Source organism: Plutella xylostella, chromosome 11 (genome assembly GCF_932276165.1).
Source record: "Plutella xylostella chromosome 11, ilPluXylo3.1, whole genome shotgun sequence".
Lineage (NCBI taxonomy): Eukaryota > Metazoa > Arthropoda > Insecta > Lepidoptera > Plutellidae > Plutella > Plutella xylostella.
In genome coordinates this window covers 179419-201847 of record NC_063991.1, presented here as the reverse complement: position 1 = coordinate 201847, position 22429 = coordinate 179419, and the positions used below count along the sequence as shown (strand labels likewise).

Below are 22429 nucleotides of genomic sequence, written 5' to 3'. Positions count from 1 at the left end.
CAGAATAATGAGAAGCACAAGTTAGGTTCATGAAGGTTTTTCCTTTGTGTGTCCAGTCCAAATTTAAGTGAAAATCTTCAATCTACCCACTTATACTTGTTTTATCTAATCTTTTATGTAATCTACCCCATTATGTCGACGCCGACGGTCGAATGGCGTAGTGGTTAGTGACCCTGACTGCTATGCCGAAGGTCCCGGGTTCGATTCCCGGCTGGGGCAGATATTTGTTTAAAGACAGATATTAGTACTCGGGTCTTGGGTGTTGATATTTATATTTAGTATCTATCTATCTATGTATATGTGTAGATATATCAGCTGTCCGACACCCATAACACAGGTTCTGCCTAGTTTGGGGTCGGATGGCCGGGTGTGAGATGTCCCCACATATTTATATTTATTTATGTGAATTCACACCAGAAGCAGTAACTCGTTGAACTGTTAATTAGGCTGCAGCCCTACATTTTGACTCTCTTGACATTTGCTAGCACATTACATTTAATAATTCTGTACCTAATTAAATTACTAGGTTTTCCCTCTCTCAACAATTCCTATACATATCCTGTACCTATTTCAAATTAAATATTGTATGCAACTTACAAGACATGTGCTGAGTAAAGACAAAAGACACATTCCTAACCAAAAAAAAAACCTCCAAACCTCCTAAAACTAATAATCATCTCCACCAACAGACGCTAGACCACACCTACATCACGCAATCCCTCTCGCCCTTACAAGCCGTCATAAAGACTGACTACGACGGCATTTACTTCGACTACTCCGACGTGCCGGAGCGCTGGGGCGTGGTCGAGGTGCCGGGGGTGGGGGGAGGGGGGAGCCAAGCGGGAGGGGTGAAGGACGAGCAGTTTGATGTGGCACAGGTAAACTACTGGCATAGAATAATGAGTACTATTCTATACTACTGGTCATGTAGCGTTGTTCAAACAACTTATCAAAAAAAAAAATCTGGAACTTCGAGCATATTTTAGCTACTTTGAACTTGCATATTTTGCATATATATACACACTGAATCCATACTCATAGCTTCTTTTATTACAAATATTATTTTGGACAGTCTACAACTACATACTCTCAATCTCAAGTCACATTTCAAAATGAAGTTATGAAATTATATTTTATAAGCTGGACCACCACAACTACCCATGTTTTTGTTTGTATCTTTTATATTTACACATTTTTACAATAGTTTTAACATTCTCATTATACAGGTGGTGCGGAACAATATAGACCTGGACATGGACATGGACGGGGCGCAAATACTGGAGGGTAAGGTCCATTTTGAATACAGACTTTCCCTGATAAAATGACATCGCAAAATGGTGAAATTCGGCAAGTTAAATAAGGAACCTGCTGACTGGATTAACATACACCTATCCCGTAATTCCTACAAGATTTTTTTTTAACTTAGCTCACGGGTAAAGCTAATCTTGTATGAAGTCTAAAAATACCTATTATATATGAATTATATTTTTCATCCACAACCCATCTTCATTATCATTTCTCAATATTTCACTGTTGGGTAAGGGCCTCCTTATTTGTTCACTCATCTGTGTATTCTCATTTTACACTTTGATTTTTATTTATGCTTTTACAAGGTACAAAAGTTTACCCCTGATTATACCTACAAATGTTACCTACACATTTGTAGGACCGATCATGTACATTTTAATAATCAACTTCCCTATTCCCCCTCCAGTGGGCGAGCTCGACGGCGTAGACTCATCCGTGGACGCGAGCCTCTCCATGGCACACATCGTCCTACGAGCCCCGAGCCTGCCCACCCAGCTGCCACTACTTACTGTCAGGTCAGTGTCTGACTGTCAGCACCTGACTATCGATGGTTCTGCCGTGACTGGACTACTGCATTTCTGTCTATGGAACGCCATCAGAACCTATCTTTACTTACTTTACAAATAGACATAGCATAGCTGTATAATGCATTCGCTATCAAAATACCCGTCACGAATACATACAATCATCATCATCGTCATCATCAGCCTATAGCAGTCCACTGCTGGACGTACCCAGGCCTCTCCCAAAGCACGCCACTGGATGCGATCTCTAGAATACATAACAGTATCAATACAATAATAGTTTAAAAAACTTAAACAAATAGCAAAATGAATCTGACTCATCATGAGCTTTATAAATTATTTTATACAGCACTGCTAATCTGTACTTCTCACCCACCAGCACCACTAGACCACGTCAAGATGGAGACAGTAATAACAACACATATATCTATGCATCTGTGTAGATAAATCAGTAGTTAGATACCCAATACATTTCCTTTCAAGAGTAGGCGTGTCCGGGTTATTTACATATTAGTTTTAGTTACTATACCGCGTTGTAATAAGGCTTGTTATAAGCTTCAGTCTTGACTTATAATCAGTGACCACCCTTACTTACCTCCCCCTTTCTCCCCGCAGCCCGCTAGACCACGTCAAGATGGAGACAGTGATAACAACACAGGACGAGGGCAGCGACCTCAAGTGTGGATATGTGACCGAACAGATGACTGAGGACGAGATGCGGGCTTGCAGGTCAGTGGGTAGTTATGTAGTGGATAAGGAGATATGTTGGAGGATACATAGTATAAGAATAGGGAATACGTCAAGATGGAGACAGTGATAACAACACAGGACGAGGGCAGCGACCTTAAGTGCGGATACGTCACGGAGCAGATGACTGAAGAGGAGATGCGGGCTTGCGGGTCAGTGGGTAGTTGTTTACTGGGTAGGGAGATTCGTTAGAAGATACATAGTATACTCCCGGGCAATGAAAAGGTTCCACTGAGAAAAACACCAAATTACTCCTAAACGGAAAAGGCTAGCTTAATGACGCCTTCTGCGACATTGAAGTACATTACTACATACGAGCATATAATATAACTAACTAAAAACAATAATATTCCGTTCAAATTTTATATTAAACTAGCTGTTCCCGCGCGCTTCGCTTCGCCTTAAAAAGATTTTCCGCGGGAATTCCGGGATAAAAAGTAGCCTATGTTCTTTCTCAGGGTCTAGACCATATGTATACCAAGTTTCATTCAAATCCGTTCAGTAGTTTTGGCGTGAAAGCGTAACAGACAGACAGACACAGTTACTTACGCATTTATAATATTAGTTAGGATGTTTGAAAAATTGGGGTCTTTTGGTGTCTGCATTTTGTGAGTGGAACTTTTTCATAGCCCGTGAGTGTATAAGAATAGGGAATACCTCAAGATGGAGACAGTGATAACGACACAAGACGAGGGCAGCGACCTCAAGTGCGGCTACGTGACCGAACAGATGACTGAGGACGAGATGCGCGCCTGCAGGTCAGTGGGCAGTTATTTATCTACCCGTACATTCATTCATTCATGAATGAAATGACGTCACATCGTGCTGCGTCCCAGCTGCCGCTACTCACCGTCAGGTCAGTGTCAGCGCCTGACTATCAGTGTCAACGTCTGAAAGGCAGCACCTGACTATCCGTGGCTCTGTCGTAACAGGAATGTCGTGAAGGAATATGTCAAGCGAGCGAGAGCGGTGGTAGCTCAGTCGGGTGAGCGCCAGCTTCTCAATCAAGAGATGCTGGTTCGAATCCCGGCGCTGACATGTACCAATGAGTTCTTTGAATTTATGTACAATGTATACCATCGCTCTTACGGTGAAGGAAAACATCGTAAGGAAACCTGCATATCTATATTTAGCACATCAATCTAAATATGTGAACCCACCAACCCGCATTGGACCAGCGTGGTGGGAAATGGTCCAAACTTAGGAAGGCAGTTTAGACCTTGGGGATATGCACAAAGGTTCCACTCGAGAGAGCCAGGTGTAGGTACTTACACCCCCACAAAGAATAGAATAGAATAGAATATGTCAAGATGGAGACAGTGATAACAACACAGGACGAGGGCGGCGACCTCAAGTGTGGATACGTGACCGAACAGATGACTGAGGACGAGATGCGGGCCTGCAGGTCAGTGGGTACTTGTGTACACATTAGTTAGGGAGATATTTGTTTGAAGATAGATAGTATAAGAATCCAAGACCCGAGAACAAATATCTGTGTTTAAACAGATATCTGCCCCAGCCGGGAATCGAACCCGGGACCTTCGGCTCAGTAGTCAGGGTCACTAACCACTACGCCATTCGGTCGTCTAATTCGGTCTTGGATGTGCCCGTAAAATGGCAATAGGCCGGCCCCCTATTACATTGGGACTAACATATCACTCTGGCGAAAAGTGGGTGCAGCAATGCACCTCTGCCTACCCCGCAAGGGAGTACATTAGTACAAAGCGTGAGTGTGTTGTGTGTAGTATAAGAATAGGGAATACGTTAAGATGGAGACAGTGATAACTACACAGGACGAGGGCAGTGACCTCAAGTGCGGCTACGTCACGGAGCAGATGACTGAGGACGAGATGCGGGCTTGCAGGTCAGTAATAATAATAATAATATAATATATGGGGGCATCTCACACACGGCCATCCGACCCCAAGCTAGGCAGAACCTGTGTTATGGGTGTCGGACAGCTGCTATATCTACACAAATACATAGATAGATAGATACTAAATATAAATATCAACACCCGTGACCCAAGTAGGTACAAATATCTGTCTATAAACAAATATCTGCCCCAGCCGGGAATCGAACCCGGGACCTTCGGCTCAGTGGTCAGGGTCACTATCCACTACGCCATTCGGTCGTCTTCACTAACCACTACGCCATTCGGTCGTCTAGAAGATACATAGTATAAGAATAGGGAATATGTCAAGATGGAGACAGTGATAACGACACAAGACGAGGGCAGTGACCTCAAGTGTGGATACGTGACCGAACAGATGACTGAGGACGAGATGCGGGCCTGCAGGTCAGTGGGGAGTTGTGTACCGGATAAGTAGATTAAATAAAATAAATAAATAAATATGTGGGAGCATCTCACACACGGCCATCCGACCCCAAGCTAGGCAGAACCTGTGTTATGGGTGTCGGACAGCTGATATATCTACACAAATACATAGATAGATACATACTAAATATAAATATCAACACCCAAATACAAATATCTGTCTTTAAACAAATATCTGCCCCAGCCGGGAATCGAACCCGGGACCTTCGGCTCAGTAGTGAGGGTCACTAACCACTACGCCATTCGGTCGTCTAATTCGGTCTTGGATGTGCCCGTAAAATGGCAATAGGCCCGCCCCCTATTACATTGGGACTAACATAACATTGGCGAAAAGTGAGTGCCTACCCCGCAAGGGAGTACATTAGTACAAGGCGTGAGTGTGTGTGTGTGTTTTGTTTTACATAGTATAAGAATAGGGAATACGAGTATGTCAAGATGGAGACAGTGATAACGACACAGGACGAGGGCAGTGACCTCAAGTGCGGCTACGTCACCGAGCAGATGACTGAAGAGGAGATGCGGGCCTGCAGGTCAGTGGGTACTTGTGTACTGGGTAGGGAGGTTTGTTGGAGGTCACTTTAGATAGAAGACCGTTTCAAAATAATTTCTAATTTTTATTTCATAAATTGGTATCTTTTAAATACTATAGGTTAAGCATAAGCACGATTTGTCCAAATTAATTATGCTGTAAACACATATTTTGGATTTCAATTCAGATCTAAATTTATAGTACGTAATCATATAATTGTGATGTATTAGTTGTAATCCGTTTTGTGTTTTAATAAATAAAATACATACGCAACGATAGATCACAATCCAAACTGCTTGACATAAATGAATGTGAGTGTAAAGTGGTCTAGTATTATGAACATTTAATTTGTTCTACGACTTTCTAAATTCGCGAAAAAAAGTTTTGCTTCCATAGAAAATGATTGGTCACGTGACTTTTTTACTATGAAGGAGCTATTTTTTCCACCCCCTTTCGGCTCACACCCGTTAATCTGTAACTATATGTATTATTTTCCAGGGAAACCATGAAAGAGAAGGTTCAATACGTGAGCGCGGCCTACAAGTGTGAACTGTGCATCATCGGATTCTACTCGCAACAGCAGGTCGAGGCACACTTCGTGCAGGCGCACAGAGCTGTGAGTGGAGATAGCACCCTAGTAGCGGAGATAGCACCTAGTAGTGGAGATAGGAGCCTAGTAGCGGAGATAGCACCCTAGTAGTGGAGATAGCACCCTAGTAGTGGAGATAGGAGCCTAGTAGCGGAGATAGGACCTGGAGATAGCACCCTAGTAGTGGAGATAGGACCTGGAGATAGCACCCTAGTAGTGGAGATAGGACCTGGAGATAGCACCCTAGTAGTGGAGATAGCACCCTAGTAGTGGAGATAGCACCCTCGTAGTGGAGATAGCACCCTAGTAGTGGAGATAGGACCTGGAGATAGCACCCTAGTAGTGGAGATAGCACCCTAGTAGTGGAGATAGGAGCCTAGTAGTGGAGATAGCACCCTAGCAGTGGAGATAGCACCCTAGTAGTGGAGATAGGAGCCTAGTAGTGGAGATAGAACCTGGAGATAGCACCCTAGTAGTGGAGATAGCACCCTAGTAGTGGAGATAGGACCCTAGTAGTGGAGATAGGGCCCTAGTAGTGGAGATAGCACCCTAGTAGTGGAGATAGCACCCTAGTAGTGGAGATAGCACCCTAGTAGTGGAGATAGGACCCTAGTAGTGGAGATAGCACCCTAGTAGTGGAGATAGCACCCTAGTAGTGGAGATAGCACCCTAGTAGTGGAGATAGGAGCCTAGTAGTGGAGATAGCACCCTAGTAGTGGAGATAGCACCCTAGTAGTGGAGATAGCACCCTAGTAGTGGAGATAGGAGCCTAGTAGTGGAGATAGCACCCTAGTAGTGGAGATAGCACCCTAGTAGTGGAGATAGCACCCTAGTAGTGGAGATAGGAGCCTAGTAGTGGAGATAGCAGCCTAGTAGTGGAGATAGCAGCCTAGTAGTGGAGATAGCACCCTAGTAGTGGAGATAGCACCCTAGTAGTGGAGATAGCACCCTAGTAGTGGAGATAGCACCCTAGTAGTGGAGATAGCACCCTAGTAGTGGAGATAGGAGCCTAGTAGTGGAGATAGGAGCCTAGTAGTGGAGATAGGGCCCTAGTAGTGGAGATAGCACCCTAGTAGTGGAGATAGCACCCTAGTAGTGGAGATAGCACCCTAGTAGTGGAGATAGGAGCCTAGTAGTGGAGATAGCACCCTAGTAGTGGAGATAGCACCCTAGTAGTGGAGATAGCACCCTAGTAGTGGAGATAGGAGCCTAGTAGTGGAGATAGCAGCCTAGTAGTGGAGATAGCAGCCTAGTAGTGGAGATAGCACCCTAGTAGTGGAGATAGCACCCTAGTAGTGGAGATAGCACCCTAGTAGTGGAGATAGCACCCTAGTAGTGGAGATAGCACCCTAGTAGTGGAGATAGGAGCCTAGTAGTGGAGATAGCACCCTAGTAGTGGAGATAGCAGCCTAGTAGTGGAGATAGCACCCTAGTAGTGGAGATAGCACCCTAGTAGTGGAGATAGCACCCTAGTAGTGGAGATAGGAGCCTAGTAGTGGAGATAGCACCCTAGTAGTGGAGATAGGAGGCTAGTAGTGGAGATAGGAGCCTAGTAGTGGAGATAGGAGCCTAGTAGTGGAGATAGCACCCTAGTAGTGGAGATAGCACCCTAGTAGTGGAGATAGGAGGCTAGTAGTGGAGATAGGAGCCTAGTAGTGGAGATAGGAGCCTAGTAGTGGAGATAGCACCCTAGTAGTGGAGATAGCACCCTAGTAGTGGAGATAGGAGCCTAGTAGTGGAGATAGCACCCTAGTAGTGGAGATAGCACCCTAGTAGTGGAGATAGGAGGCTAGTAGTGGAGATAGGAGCCTAGTAGTGGAGATAGGAGCCTAGTAGTGGAGATAGCACCCTAGTAGTGGAGATAGCACCCTAGTAGTGGAGATAGGAGGCTAGTAGTGGAGATAGGAGCCTAGTAGTGGAGATAGGAGCCTAGTAGTGGAGTTAGCACCCTAATAGTGAAGATAGAACCCTAGTGGTGGAGATAGGACCGTAGTAGTGGAGATAGCACCCTAGTAGTGGAGATAGGAGCCTAGTAGTGGAGATAGCACCCTAGTAGTGGAGATAGCACCCTAGTAGTGGAGATAGGAGCCTAGTAGTGGAGATAGCACCCTAGTAGTGGAGATAGCACCCTAGTAGTGGAGATAGGAGCCTAGTAGTGGAGATAGGAGCCTAGTAGTGGAGTTAGCACCCTAATAGTGAAGATAGAACCCTAGTGGTGGAGATAGGAGCCTAGTAGTGGAGATAGCACCCTAGTAGTGGAGATAGGAGGCTAGTAGTGGAGATAGGAGCCTAGTAGTGGAGATAGGAGCCTAGTAGTGGAGATAGCACCCTAGTAGTGGAGATAGCACCCTAGTAGTGGAGATAGCACCCTAGTAGTGGAGATAGCACCCTAGTAGTGGAGATAGCACCCTAGTAGTGGAGATAGGAGCCTAGTAGTGGAGATAGCACCCTAGTAGTGGAGATAGCACCCTAGTAGTGGAGATAGGAGCCTAGTAGTGGAGATAGGAGCCTAGTAGTGGAGTTAGCACCCTAATAGTGAAGATAGAACCCTAGTGGTGGAGATAGGACCGTAGTAGTGGAGATAAGAGCCTAGTATTGGAGATAGGACCCTAGTAGCAGAGTTAGGACCCTAGTAGTGGAGATAGGTCCCCAGTAGTGGAGATAAGACCGTAGTAGTAGAGATTGGACCCTAGTAGTGGTAACAAATATATAGGTAAGGTTACAAATCCCTGATTAATGTTAACTGTCTTTTCAGAAACCGGACCTAGTCCCGTGCAAGATCTGCTACGTGTACGTGGAGCAGAAGAAGCTGGAGTCACACACGCAGTCGCACTACACGCGATATACGTGAGTTTACTTTACTCTATATTATTTATCATGACTCGTTCTCACTGAATTTTTGAGGAAAGTGAAATTCTAATACTACGAATTTAACTTATAGATAAGTAATTTACAACTTTTGACACAAATTAAGTACGGAGCAGATATTGCGCGTGCGCAATAAAGCCGTCTGATCATCTTAGCGCGGTAGCGGGGTTGCATCGTCGCATGTGAACGGAGCGATTTTGCGATTTGGCGTACATGAAACACTATAGTTTTTTTATTTAATTTTACCTCTTCATTGTACAATAGTTGTTTACTTATCCTCAACTTTGAAGATGTATGTATATTACATACAACACGCACTCACGCCTTGTACTAATGTACTCCCTTGCAGGGTAGGCAGAGGTGCATTGCTGCACCCACTTTTCGCCAGAGTGTATGTTAGTCCCAATGTAATAGGGGGCGGGCCTATTGCCATTTTACGGGCACATCCAAGACCCGAGAACAAATATCTGTGTTTAAACAAATATCTGCCCCAGCCGGGAATCGAACCCGGGACCATCGGCTCAGTAGTCAGGGTCACTAACCACTACGCCATTCGGTCGTCTTACATACAATTATGTGTTATGGCTATATTAAAATTTGAAACCTGAAACAAACCAGGTATTCATATTTCACAATTAGACATTTGCAGTTGTCAAAAGAATCTAAGATAGGCTTTGTTGTCGCCTTTTATTAATTTTCCTTCCCGTCTCCCCAGTTGCAAGCTATGCGGCCACGTCGAATACTCCATCCGTCTACAAACACAACACGTGCGCGCGCACGTCAGCAAGGACAAACCCGACAGAGGCGCGTTGAACGTGCCCGAGACACCCCGCGTGAGCACTTTATTATTGCTACCCTAGTTGTATTAGTAACTCTATGGCCCACGAACTTCGCTTCGCCTTAAAATGTTTTTGTGAGGTTCCTATCCTGGGGGATATCCTCTAAATAAAACCAGGGAGCTGATGTTCACCGAGTTCACTTTATTTCCAGAGCGACCAACACGTATGCTACCCTCAATCACTATTTATAACTAACTAAGCATTCCCTACAGTTTTTTCGTGATAACCTCCCGTTCTTCAGCATTTTTTGTCTAGTCAAATCGGTCCTGTTTTCTCCACTCTGTCCCATTCTATATCTCCTATTACCCTTACCCTCAGACCCCTGCCCCTCTCTTGTTGCCTCCTCGTCGCTTCCATCCCATCCCCTACCATTCTATCCTCCTCCTATACTCCCATCCCCTCCCTGTCGCTTCCCAATTCCTAACCAACCCTTCCCCTTCACTATAAAAACGTCAGCTATATCAATGTTAAGTCATCTCCCCCCCATCGCGCCCTAACAGGCGATGAAGATATTAGTATATTGTCCGCAACACCTGACTTTTAAGTCCATATCGATTCGACCGAAACTATTTAAACAATACCCATATAGTTTATTTTTATTTTGTACCCCCACCTCCTCCCTTAAGGAAGCAGTTTTATTTGTCCATCTTAAATATTAATTAATACTGACAAAAGCCTAAACAACCATTCCAACATTCCAGAGAAAGAAGAAAAGCCGCAAGATCGACCCGCCGCCGCCCAAACCCGGCGACCTCAGGAAACTGCTCTCCAAGACCACCATAGAGGGGTACAAGTGCCTCGAGTGCGACATGTTCTTCAAGTTAGTATTGTGTACATGGTGTTGTCGAAAGGAGTAAAACATAAAAATGTGGTAATTTGTGTAAAAAAACCTAAGTTCCATATTAAAGTTGGGGTGATTTGGCTTACCACACCACTTTTGCAACACGCCATATGCAAACACGACAAAGTACAAGCAATTTTTATTCTGTCGCAAAACTGGTGACCCCGACATGCTATGTTCCTAACATTGAGGAAATCATTTGTTTTGAGATCAGCCAACATTGATAATGACAAACAACGCACTCATACCTAAGCATAGATAGCCAAATCTATGACAGCTAATCAAAATATTAATAGCAGGTAGGAGCATAGCATGGCATAGTATGTGCCCTGATTCAGGAAGTTCATCGTACGTGAATTGTTTTTTTTTTTTTTTTTTTAATAAATAAATAAATTCTTTATTTAGCCAAAAAGTATTCACAGAAAACAATACACAGTGGGACCTGCACTAGGAAAAACCTGTAACGCGGGCTCCCGGTTCAATTTACAACAGATTTGACAGTTTGTGATAAAAAAGAATTAAACAAAGTAAAAAATAATAATTATGAGCTATTCTTAACCATGCTTTAAACACATTATAAAATAAAATAAAAATTACTGTTAAATTTAAAGTTAAGAGCCAAAACATTATTGCTGTCTAGGATTGTGGTTACAAATGTATTATAAAACATAAAGTAATACAGGGAGGGGGAGGGGGGGGGGCATATAAATAAATAGATAAATGTATATATGCATATATATGCGTATATTATATTCAAATCAAATCAAATCAAATCATTTATTTTGCTGAATATAGGTACATTGGTTTGGTGTATGATAAGTAAAGGAAAGTCGCTTAACTATACTCCACCCAAGAGGGTTTGCAAAGTTTTAAAATTAAAAATAAATTAGATTAAAATTAAAACATAAATAAAAAATTAAATTAAAATTAAGAAACAGTGATAAATTCAATGAATGCATGCATGTCAAAGATATACCTACAGTATTGTGCAAATTAATGTGAACACGAGTGAAAATTTGAAAAAAATACATTTATTGGCTCTAAAATAAAAAATCTGATTTATATTAATACAATTTAAGTTATTTTAATAGAAAATGTGTCCTTCCTGGCTTTTATAACTTCTTCAACACGTTTTAGCATAGAATCGATATGATTTTAACAGTTTTCTGATATTTACTGGTCTAAAAAACTTGTATGGATTACAGCCTCAATCATTTTAGTTTTTCTTGTGCAATCCGTTTTACGAAGTCTAACTTTGACGATGGCCCACTTATTTTCAATGGGATTAAGTGCCAATGAGTTCTCTGGCCATCCAAAGGCATAATATCTTGTTGTCCTTGAAATATTTGAGCATAATCTTGGACACGCGGAATGGAGGCAAATTTTGTTGAAAAAGTTATTGACCGTTAGCATCAACTTTTCTTAGTTTGGGGCTGTTTTTCTTACATAGGTACCTGATGACTTGTGCCCGTCGAAGGGATGATGGACTCGCTAAAATACAGTGACTTGCAAGAACGGAGATTAAAAGTTGAACTAAGAAAATTTTATGATAACGGTCAATAAGTTTTTCAACAAAATTCGCCTCCATTCCGCGTGTCCAAGATTATGCTTAAATATTTCAAGGACAACAAGATATCATGCTTTTGGATGGCCAGAGAACTCATCGGCACTTAATCCCATTGAAAATAAGTGGGCCATCGTCAAAGTTAGACTTCGTAAAATGGATTGCACAAGAAAAACTAAAATGATTGAGGCTGTAATCCATACAAGTTTTTTAGACCAGTAAATATCAGAAAACTGTTAAAATCATATCGATTCTATGCCAAAACGTGTTGAAGAAGTTATAAAAGCCAGGGAGGACACATTTTCTATTAAAATAACTTAAATTGTATTAATATAAATCAGTTTTTTTATTTTAGAGCCAATAAATGTATTTTTTTCAAATTTTCACTCGTGTTCACATTAATTTGCACAATACTGTAATTAAATATTTATACATATAAACTTTTGACACAGCTACAAGGAACGTGACTATTACACATGGTCTTGAAGAAATTCTTCTAGGCTGTAATAGGCTTTTCTAATAAGAAATTTTGCTAAGCATTTTTTGAACAAATTGAGTACATTGATTTCTCTTATACAACTCGGCAAATGATTGTAGATTATAGGGGCCATACCAAAAACACTATTTTTAAAAAGAGCTGTTGAGCAGCTGGCAGCGCTGATTTTATTTCCACACCTTTTACTTTTGAATTTTCCAAAACGATCGCTATTTCCTTTCACAAAGAGTGCTATTTCTAAAATATATAATGAAGGCAACATTAATACTTTCAGTACTATATATTTAACTAGCTTTATCCATCATCTATCCATCTATCAAGCGACCTGTGGTCAACTTGTGATGAGTAGTAGAGCCTCTGTGTCATCATAATTTAGTGCATTAAGCCACTTTTTAGCACGAATTTTGAGTTCATTTCTAGTGCAACCCTGAATGTCACAGTTAGCGAGAGCCTTATTGAAAATAAATGGGAATGCGAAGTACTTAAATCGTTTAGCGAACGCGGTGTAGACACGTGGGACATACAGTCTTGGAACTCTCCTGTGGCTCTGTGCAGATAACTCGTTTGAGGCTATGTTATGGTGAGCCAGTAATACCCGGAAGATATAGAGTTGGCGAACTGTTAGTAACTTCACATCTACAAATAGTCGGTGAGTAGGGTGGCGAAACTTAAGGCTGTCACTAAAGCTGGAAGAAAATCAGAATCTGTCAAATCTAGTAAGGGGGGTTGAGGTATGCGGGGCGTTCTCCGGACAATGACATGAAATTTTAACATAGTACTCGAAAACATTAAAGTGAAGACATGCCACTTTGTTAAACATATACTAAGTAATATTGTTTTGTAAGTGATACGAAAATATATATTTTTATTTGAAAGTATTTTTAATATTTAATCATTAATTATAAAAAGTCGTGCCCGTGCCGATATTTATACAGGTTGTTGCAAAAAGGGTATACTAAACTAAGCCGAAACCTACGTGTGCAGCATGTTATTGATGATATGTCTAAAACCCTGGAAATGAAATCAGAATGTAAAAATTCGCGTTTTTTTTTTTCGCGAATTAAGTATAGCCTCACTTGGGGGCAGATTTTAATATAAGAGGGACTACAGGGTGTTGTATTAAAAAAAGTATAGTTAGCCGAAAGGGCGTTACTCTGAATAACTTTTATCCTACGTATTTTTTTATATTCGTGAAAAAAAAAAACGCTTCTCCATATATTTTTTTTTGGTCACGTGACCTTTTAGTTAGACGACCTGTTTTATTTTGGTGTTTTAAAAGCAGAACAGTAGTTTGCAGAACTCTGCATATACAGGGTGTCCCAAAAGGTTACGTAGCTGGCAAAGGTGGTGATATGGGGTGGTCTGGGTGAGGTATAATATGTACTTAAGTATGTGTATTTTGGATATGATAGAAATAATATTTTTGTTTCTTAAAACCAAAAAAAAAAAAAAACCTTGTTGCGCTCTTTTGCTCACTGTAAGTACCTACAAATATTGCTGTATTAAAAAAATTGCGGTTTTGTAATATAACGATTATAAAAAAAGTTATTTTCAAGTCAAGGAGTCAGTACCTAATTACAATTTCAGTCAACACCGGGTGAACTGAAAAAAAATTAGATAGTTCTAATTATTCTATAATCACTTTAGATCGCAAACATTGTAACTCCACTTTTCTCGGCGAAAAGTCAATTAGTGTCAGTTGGTGTCAATTAGGGCATGCATTACCGGAATAATTTTCAATACCGGTATTGAGTTTCCGTATTACTACTTCGGGATTCCGGTACTAATACCGGTATTAGACTTTATTGTTGTTATAAATGGCAAATATTGTGTTTAAAGGACTATAGGCCAAAATTAAACAAGAAAAGGCAATCAAATTCTGTAATTATAGATATAGATTTCTACGACAATTGAGTATTAGAGTTAAAATGATAGATTTGAAAAAAAAAATTTGGTGTCGGTTTACGCATGGGCAACAGTAGATTTCCAACGGCCAAAAACTACATTAAACTATTGGAAACAAGTGCGCTTTCATAGTATATAAGAACACAAGGCTAACTATACCTTAATCGCTTTATTTATAGCCTAAAAAGTCCGATTCCGGTATTACTTCAATACCGGTATTAACTTTCAATACTGGTATTGAAAAATACTTATTTTTTTTCCGGGTTCCCGGTATTGCGGTATTGTATGCCCTAGTGTCAATAGAAACGTTTTTTGAATTTACATGTTTTGTTTTACTCTTTATTCGAAAAAAAAACTGTATTCCGCATTTTACAATTTGTTTTCCTCTAAACCAGAAACCGTGATTTTTAAACAAGAAAATTTAGTAATTCCCTTTATTCTCATAAACAACGTGCGATGTAGGCGAGCGTGAACGAAAACTATGCAATAAGCCTTTGTTTTTATTACTACTTTACTAAAATAAAATAACATACTCAACAATGTTAATATTTTTTTTTTGCAATATTGTAAAATTAAAGTCTAATTATTAACATTTCAACTTTTTTTTGCATCTATGCGTCGAATGACGGCATGACGGCTGCTGCAGCTACGTGCTGTCCAGACCTCCAACCAATCCCACCAGTACTGCAGGTTGCGTCGAATACGAGCCATTCTCTTCGACTTGACAAAACAGGTGCTCCTGGAAGGGCCATAAATCGCACGGCACCCGTACCGTATAGAGGCAACAGACTCCTTTGCAACAGCCTCCCAGATTCCTAAGTAGCCCATGCACTGCATGGCGAGCACAGCTCCAGCAATGGACAACATTTCAAAAAACTAAAGCTGCTATAAATCGGAAACCATTTCGAGATTCAGCTATAAAGGCCACGAAAAAAATATTTTTGAATTTTTTGGATGTATCATTTTGGAGAAATTCATAAAATAGTCAAAAAGTGCTGATGACGTCATGCATTAGGTGCGATGAATTTTGTTGCTCAAAGCCTATCGATGAAAAAAAAAAGTAACTGTCACTGTCATTTTTGATTGACGTTGACGTTTTATCGTGACGTTTTGTTGTTTATTTGGGTCATTTTCATAAATTCTGTTCCGACACTTTTTGACTTTTTTTTTTATTGATCGTATATAAAATGGTTAGTACGCATTAAGAGATGACCCGCTATATAATATGTCCCAGAGCATGCCACCGCCTACATAGCTAAAAAAATTGGGGTAAGTACATTATATTTATTTTAAAATAGTAATATATTATGCATTCATGTGTTTCAATTATGCTTGACTGGAATGCTTAGTAAAATTATTTTTTCATGATAAGTATTTTGTATCATCAGAATTATCAATGTCACACTTTTTTTGTCATTTGAAAACGACCCATTTGCTGGTTGGCACGTAAACAAAGTTTATGTCACCTGTCAGTTGTCAGTGTCATTTATGTTTTTTTTTTCGAGACTAAGGCAAAGGACTTAAATCAAAATTGAGCCTAATATGTGACGTCACTTCCGGTTTTAAAATAATAAACTTTAAAGTTAAAAATAACATGGAAAAAGAAATGTACATGAAAAATGAAAAAATACGGGTCCTCTAATTTTTAATAAACTTTCCGAATAGCTAATAAAAATGTAGGGTAAAAAAAATGAAATGTTGTCCATTTTTTCGTAATGAATCCTTGGGATGTCAGCCCTCTAGGAACGCGGTTACTATTTTTAAGCTAAGAGCTAGTTCTCATCCTGCTCCGACAGTGAACGAACGATCACGCATTTCGGATGCCAAACTGACTGTCCGAAAGGTCGAGACCGTACCACCACGTACTACAGAGGTAGTGGGTGCAGCAATGCACCTCTGCCTACCCCGCAAGGGAGTACATTAGTACAAGGCGTGAGAGTGTATGTATGTGTGTAGATATGTAGATAAAGTCGCACTTAACCGCTTTTTTTGCAAAGCTTGTTAAATACCTTCATAGATTTAAAAAAATATGTAAGTACATTTTAGTTCTTCAATTTTTAAAAGTACTTATACTTTTGAACACCACATACTACCACATCTTAAAATATATATTATAAAAAATTACGGTTTTTGGTTTCAAATAATACAAATTGAGAACTTAATTTTCAACACCCTGTATATTGTGTAGCTTACCTAGCATACACAACCGTTAAAATAAAATAAAGTTAAATTATTACCCCTCATGGCTCGCGCTTTGGCATACTGTATTGACCGTATAGTTCTTATTCGGAGAATCTAATAAGTGTCATTATGTGTAATGTTTACCTTTATCTATGCATCTGTAACTCTATAGTAAAAAATGTAAACAAATCGAAAAGGCGAAATGTTTTCTAAGAATTTTCGGCTTTTCTCCATCTAAAATGTTTAGAAAATTTACTTTTCATAGCAAATGCATATGTATTATAATATTTGCAGTCATCATTTGTTGATTTAATCAGTTTTTGTGAAATATTTGATTAAAAATAAAATGGCGTGGGTATCGCTCCTAACAGGCCGCCACCAGGGCGACGACTGAAGAAATCTGAAATCTGTCACGGCGTCATCATTTTTAAACCGGAATTTATTAGTTTTTTGCAAAAAAAGTTGACTTCTGGTCCATTAAATCCAACTCTTTAAGGTAACTTTGTTAAGAATTTAATTACCTACACATACATATAAGATTCCATGAAAATGGGCCCTCTGATTTCGAGGGTTTTTTCATAATAAGTCAAAAAATGGCAAAAGACATGGTGTGTTTGCATTTTTTTTTAACATACTTATTATAATCCTGCACCAATTTATAAGCAACTAACATGTTCAGTATACCCTCTGCTACAAAATATATTTTTATCAATGTGATAGACGCCACCGTTTTTCCAATCTAATCAAGTATATCAAGCCGACTTTAGCATTTTAGCTTTAGGGATCCCCTTAAGCTTCAGCATGACTTTTAAGACAGCTCTTTGTGCCCTTTCGAGATTTATGATGAGAGTTTTAGCTGCTCCGCCCCAGACTGTCACACAATATGAGAGTAATGATTGGCACAGAGACTGATAAACCAGGAGAAGAATATTTTTGGAAGCTGCATCTCTCAGAAGTTTCATTACATAAATAACTTTTCTAATTTTGCCAGAGAGAGCCAGAACATGGTCTTTAAAGGAAAGTCTTTCGTCAATCATGACACCAAGGTATTTTATGGCTGCAGTGTTTCCAATTGTGCTGCAGCCGCAGTCCGTGTCAGCTAGCCCATCGCAAACATGATTTTTTAGTGCTGGGACGAGCGGAGGAGATGAGGCACGAGTTTTGTGGAAACAAAGGTATTTTGTCTTTGTTGAGTTTAAGGTGAGAAGGTTGTTTGAGAGCCATTTTGAGACTATATTAAGTCCGCGTTGAGTCTCATTAAAAGCTTCTGGCCACGATGAACCTCTGAAAACTAGTGCTGTATCATCAGCGTAGCAGACGACATCAACTTTATCGTTACCAGATAGCTGAGTGGTAATGTCATTAATGTAGGCTATAAACAGAGTCGGACCCAAAATACTGCCTTGGGGGACACCAAAGGTATTTTTTTCTGGGTCTGCAATGTGATTACCTATTTTTACACACTGTCTGCGATCGGCCAGATAACTCTTGAACCAGTCGTAAGCTACACCGCGGATTCCGAGGGACTCGAGTTTCTTCAGCAAGATGAGAGGGGACACTGTATCAAAGGCTTTCGCCAAGTCCAGGAAGACACCAATGCATGCATCGCCTTTGTCTAGTGCAGATGAAACACCTGATACCAAGCGCTGGATAGCATCTTCGGTGGATTTCCCTTGACGAAAGCCAAATTGATTCGAAGATAGAAGAAAATTCGATTCCAAAAAATTTACCAGACGTTTATTCACAATTTTTTCCAGCAACTTTGAGAAAATACTCAGAAGTGATATGGGTCTGTAGTTCGATGGCTCTTTTTTATTACCTCCTTTGTGTATGGGTACCACGGCTGCCAATTTCCAGCACGACGGAAATACTCCCGTCTCTATGCTGAGATTAAATATGCGCGATAATGGCGTTACAACAGATTGGCTTATTTCTTTAATTAACCTGGTATTGAATCCATCGAGCCCAGGAGCGCTACTAATTTTCAAACCTCTAATGATACTGTCAATTTCATGCGGGTCTGTTGGGCTAAGATAAAATGAGTCTCTATTATAGGCAAGCTCCACCTCATTGGCTAGATCCTCCTGTGATTTATTTAGCTTTTCCAGTATATTAGAAGCAAGGCGACAACCCACACTGGCAAAATAATCGTTGCACGCTGAAAGAGACTCCGGAATGGTGTCTTTCGCCTCGAGGAGTTGAGAGGGGGAAGTACAGCCGTAATTAAGTTCGCATATGTTTTTTATAGACTGCCAGAGTTTCTTAGGATCGTCTTTGTTTTCGGTTAGTAATTGGTTCTCATAGTTGGACTTTAAGGATTTAAGCAGCTTTTTACAGAAATTTCGGTATCGTTTGTAAGTCACTAAGAGTGCCGAGTCTTCTTTATTTTGTCTGACCTTCATGTGTAGGTTGTCTCTATGCTGTATGCATCTCATTAAACCGGGTGTTATCCATTCTTTAAGGTTGTGGTTTGACCGACTAACTTTTTCTATCCTGGTGTGGCGTTTACAAATGTCGTCAATGACAGTAGTGAATTTTTCAGCCATAACAGATACATCGATAGAATCAATGTGGGACCAGTCATATTCGTTAAGCTCAGTCTTGATGGCATTGTAATCAATTTTTCGCAGAAAGCGAGAAAGCCTTGGTCGCCTTACCACAGATGAAATTCCTGCCATAGTTAAATGATGATCAGTTGCACTTGTGGTACATACTAGACCAACGCTTTCCAGCTTACATCCTACAAAAATATGATCTAGGCAAGACTTTTCCCTAGTTGGTTTAGTGATTGCGGGTTTTAGACCTTTTTCAGCAGTCCAGCAGAGGTATTCATTAACTTTATTATTCATGGCTTCGGTAAGGATATTAATGTTAATATCTCCGGCAAGAATAATCTGTGATTTTCGTCGAGCTGAATCAAGGACTCCATCCAAAGAGAAAATAAAGTTGTCGTGATTTTGAAAGGATGGGGAACGATAGATGCCGAATATGCAAAATGAATTTGGAAATTCCACTGCCAAACAGTTAGCATCCAAAATTTCTGGCTCAGATACGTTGACGTCCCAGTCAGCTTTAACATAAACTATGACTCCTCCGTTTTTGTTTATAAACTTATTCGTATGAAAACTGTTATAACCTGGGAGACTTCGTATAATAACTGTATCTGTTAAATGGCACTCAGTTAGTATAATAATATCAAAGTCGATTCCTAGTCTTTTGATGTCTATTAAGAACATGTCAAAGTTTTTCTGAATGCTTCTGATGTTAAAAGTGGCAACTTTGAAGTTGTGTTGACTACTAAAACAAGATTTGCAATCAGTAGGGTTAGAAACGGTATGGCAAGGAACTGACATGGTTGCATCAATGTTATTTTCCATTTCTAGAAGCAAGTTAGCCATCGCGAAAATTTAAAACATTTGATTCTTCGCCGAACCACTTCTTCAGATTACGAATTAGAATTGATTTATCGCTTTCTTCAGGTTTAAAAAGATTTAGTAGCCCAGTACGTGATTTAAAACACGATTTCTTGCTTTGATTAAAGTTTTCTTTTACATAGATGGATACAGTATTATGGTAGTTACTATAAACATAATATAAAAAGGGGGTTGTGGGGATAGAGTTGGGAGTGAGGTAAAGATATATAAGTACAAGGTTACATTCATATACAAAAACATAGAAATTAGACTTTAGTCCAAAATCAAGAAGTTTCGCTCTGCGAGGCCTTGGGGATCGGCAGGTGCTTGTCCAGGTCCTCCAGATTGCGGATCGTGATTGCTGACGACTTGTCGGCCTTTCGAATGAGGATTGATCCGTCTTTAACCCAGCAGTATCTAAATCCATTCTGACGAGCTCGTAGTCTTGCTTCACGAAATAATATCCGGTTGCCCTTTGTAAGCCTCTCGTTTATGAAGAGTTTGTGTGGGGGGGTGTGTGTTGTTTACAAATACTTCTTTAATAATATTTCTTTCTTAGATTTCCGGGAAGAAATAATACTTATTAACTATATTAAGCAATATTTTATTTGAGAATATTCTGTATATTCATACCATCACACATGACACTGCAGGAGCTCCCGTTCCCGCAAGAACCACGTGGACCGCTTCCACAGAGAAGGGCTGCAGTGCGACCACTGCAAGAAGAGGTTCGTCAACAAGACCACGCTCGCCACGCATCTCAAGTACGTATGGACTGTAACCTGTGTATATATAGTCTGTTTTTTAATCTCGGATACTAAATTGTCGTTCTAATTGTTTCAAATCAAATCAAAAAAAAATCAAAATATATTTATTTAACAAAAAACACAATTTACAAACAGAAATACACTGCGATCCTCACACTAGGCAAGCCTGTGACGTGAGGATCAGATTACGACATTGTAAATACGACTACTACGGTTTACAGTAATTTGTATAGGTAGGTACTAGTAAATATTAAATAACAATAATTTTGGTAAGTACTTACGTAAAATCAAAAACTTTTTTAACTGATTGGATACAAAATAAAATGAAAGCATGCATTTATGTTATCAAACCAGATTAATAGTAATCTAACTTATAAAAAACATATCAATATAAATGAAATACATAAAATATAAATAAATATATATAATATCGCGGGACGATGGGCAGTCAAGATTTGTTGGATAGTAAAGATTCAGTTTCGTCGTAGCTTAAACTCAGGAGCCATTTCGAGACTTTGGCTTTTACTTCCATTGCCGTTTTATCACGAATATTTTCTATTTTTGTGACTTTATTGTAAATTAATAACTGAGGAAATGAGCCAAAACGTCTATAATACGATTTAATTTTACAGATTCTGAACGGTTCATCAACAGTCGATTGTCCTGCTAATAGAAAGATACGTCACTTAATGGTGGGACAATCGACTATTGATGAACCGTTCGGAATCTGTAAATTTATGTATCTGAGAACCAAGGCCAGCGTTTTTTTAAGACGTTTTATGTTATGTTTTTGTGGTGACAAATAAATAAATAATTCTGTCTTATCCCCACTGAGTGCACGAATGCCCCCAGAACGGCTAGCACAGGACGCAATTAAGACGTGACAAGAGTTTCGCATCGCGTTGACTCACACTGCGCAGCTTTAAGAGCGAGCGCGAGGGAGAACTTTTGTGACTTCTTAAGGCCTGCCAGTGAGGCTTATAATCCACTCTCGCAACACCCTGTATAACCCCCTCCTACCTCCCACAGGCTACACGAGGGTCCGCTACCCCGGGAAGAGTGTCCGGTGTGCCACAAGATGGTGCGCTCCATACAGATCAAGTACCACATCCAGCGACACCAGAACAGCACCACCTACACCTGCCACGACTGTAATAAGGTAAAATATAGTATAAAGTTCAACGAATAGGTTGGTGAAATCCGCTTCGAAATCGGTTCATCCAAACGGGAGATAATCGCGCACAAACAAGCATACATATACAATACAATACAATACAATACTCTTTATGTGCACCAAAATAGAACAACATACAAAATAAAGACTTAAAAATAAAAATAAAAAACAGTACAAAAAGGCGGCCTTATTGCTTATAGCAATCTCTACCAGACAACATATACATACAGGTTTAAGAGAGAAACTCTTTTTTTGAAGTAGGTTAATAAAAATAAAGCAAAGTCAAAGTCCACTTCAATTTACAGTACAAAGTAAAGTAGCTTCCCGCGTCTAGCGTCTGTACGTG

General features: G+C 40.0%; 1 protein-coding gene across 3 annotated transcripts in view; it reads left to right on the top strand.

Moving 5' to 3' along the window:
- LOC105389892 (zinc finger protein 723) overlaps positions 1-22429 on the top strand; it is a 28497-nt gene that overhangs the window by 2692 nt on the left and 3376 nt on the right. For all 3 annotated transcript variants that reach the window (XM_048624070.1, XM_048624069.1, XM_048624068.1), the window contains exons 3-13: positions 690-878; positions 1227-1284; positions 1715-1823; positions 2448-2466; positions 3243-3337; positions 5945-6062; positions 8791-8882; positions 9619-9736; positions 10444-10562; positions 20796-20906; positions 21939-22068. In XM_048624070.1, the coding sequence (XP_048480027.1) occupies positions 690-878; positions 1227-1284; positions 1715-1823; positions 2448-2466; positions 3243-3337; positions 5945-6062; positions 8791-8882; positions 9619-9736; positions 10444-10562; positions 20796-20906; positions 21939-22068 (1158 nt within the window). The remainder of the gene's footprint in view (positions 1-689; positions 879-1226; positions 1285-1714; positions 1824-2447; positions 2467-3242; positions 3338-5944; positions 6063-8790; positions 8883-9618; positions 9737-10443; positions 10563-20795; positions 20907-21938; positions 22069-22429) is intronic.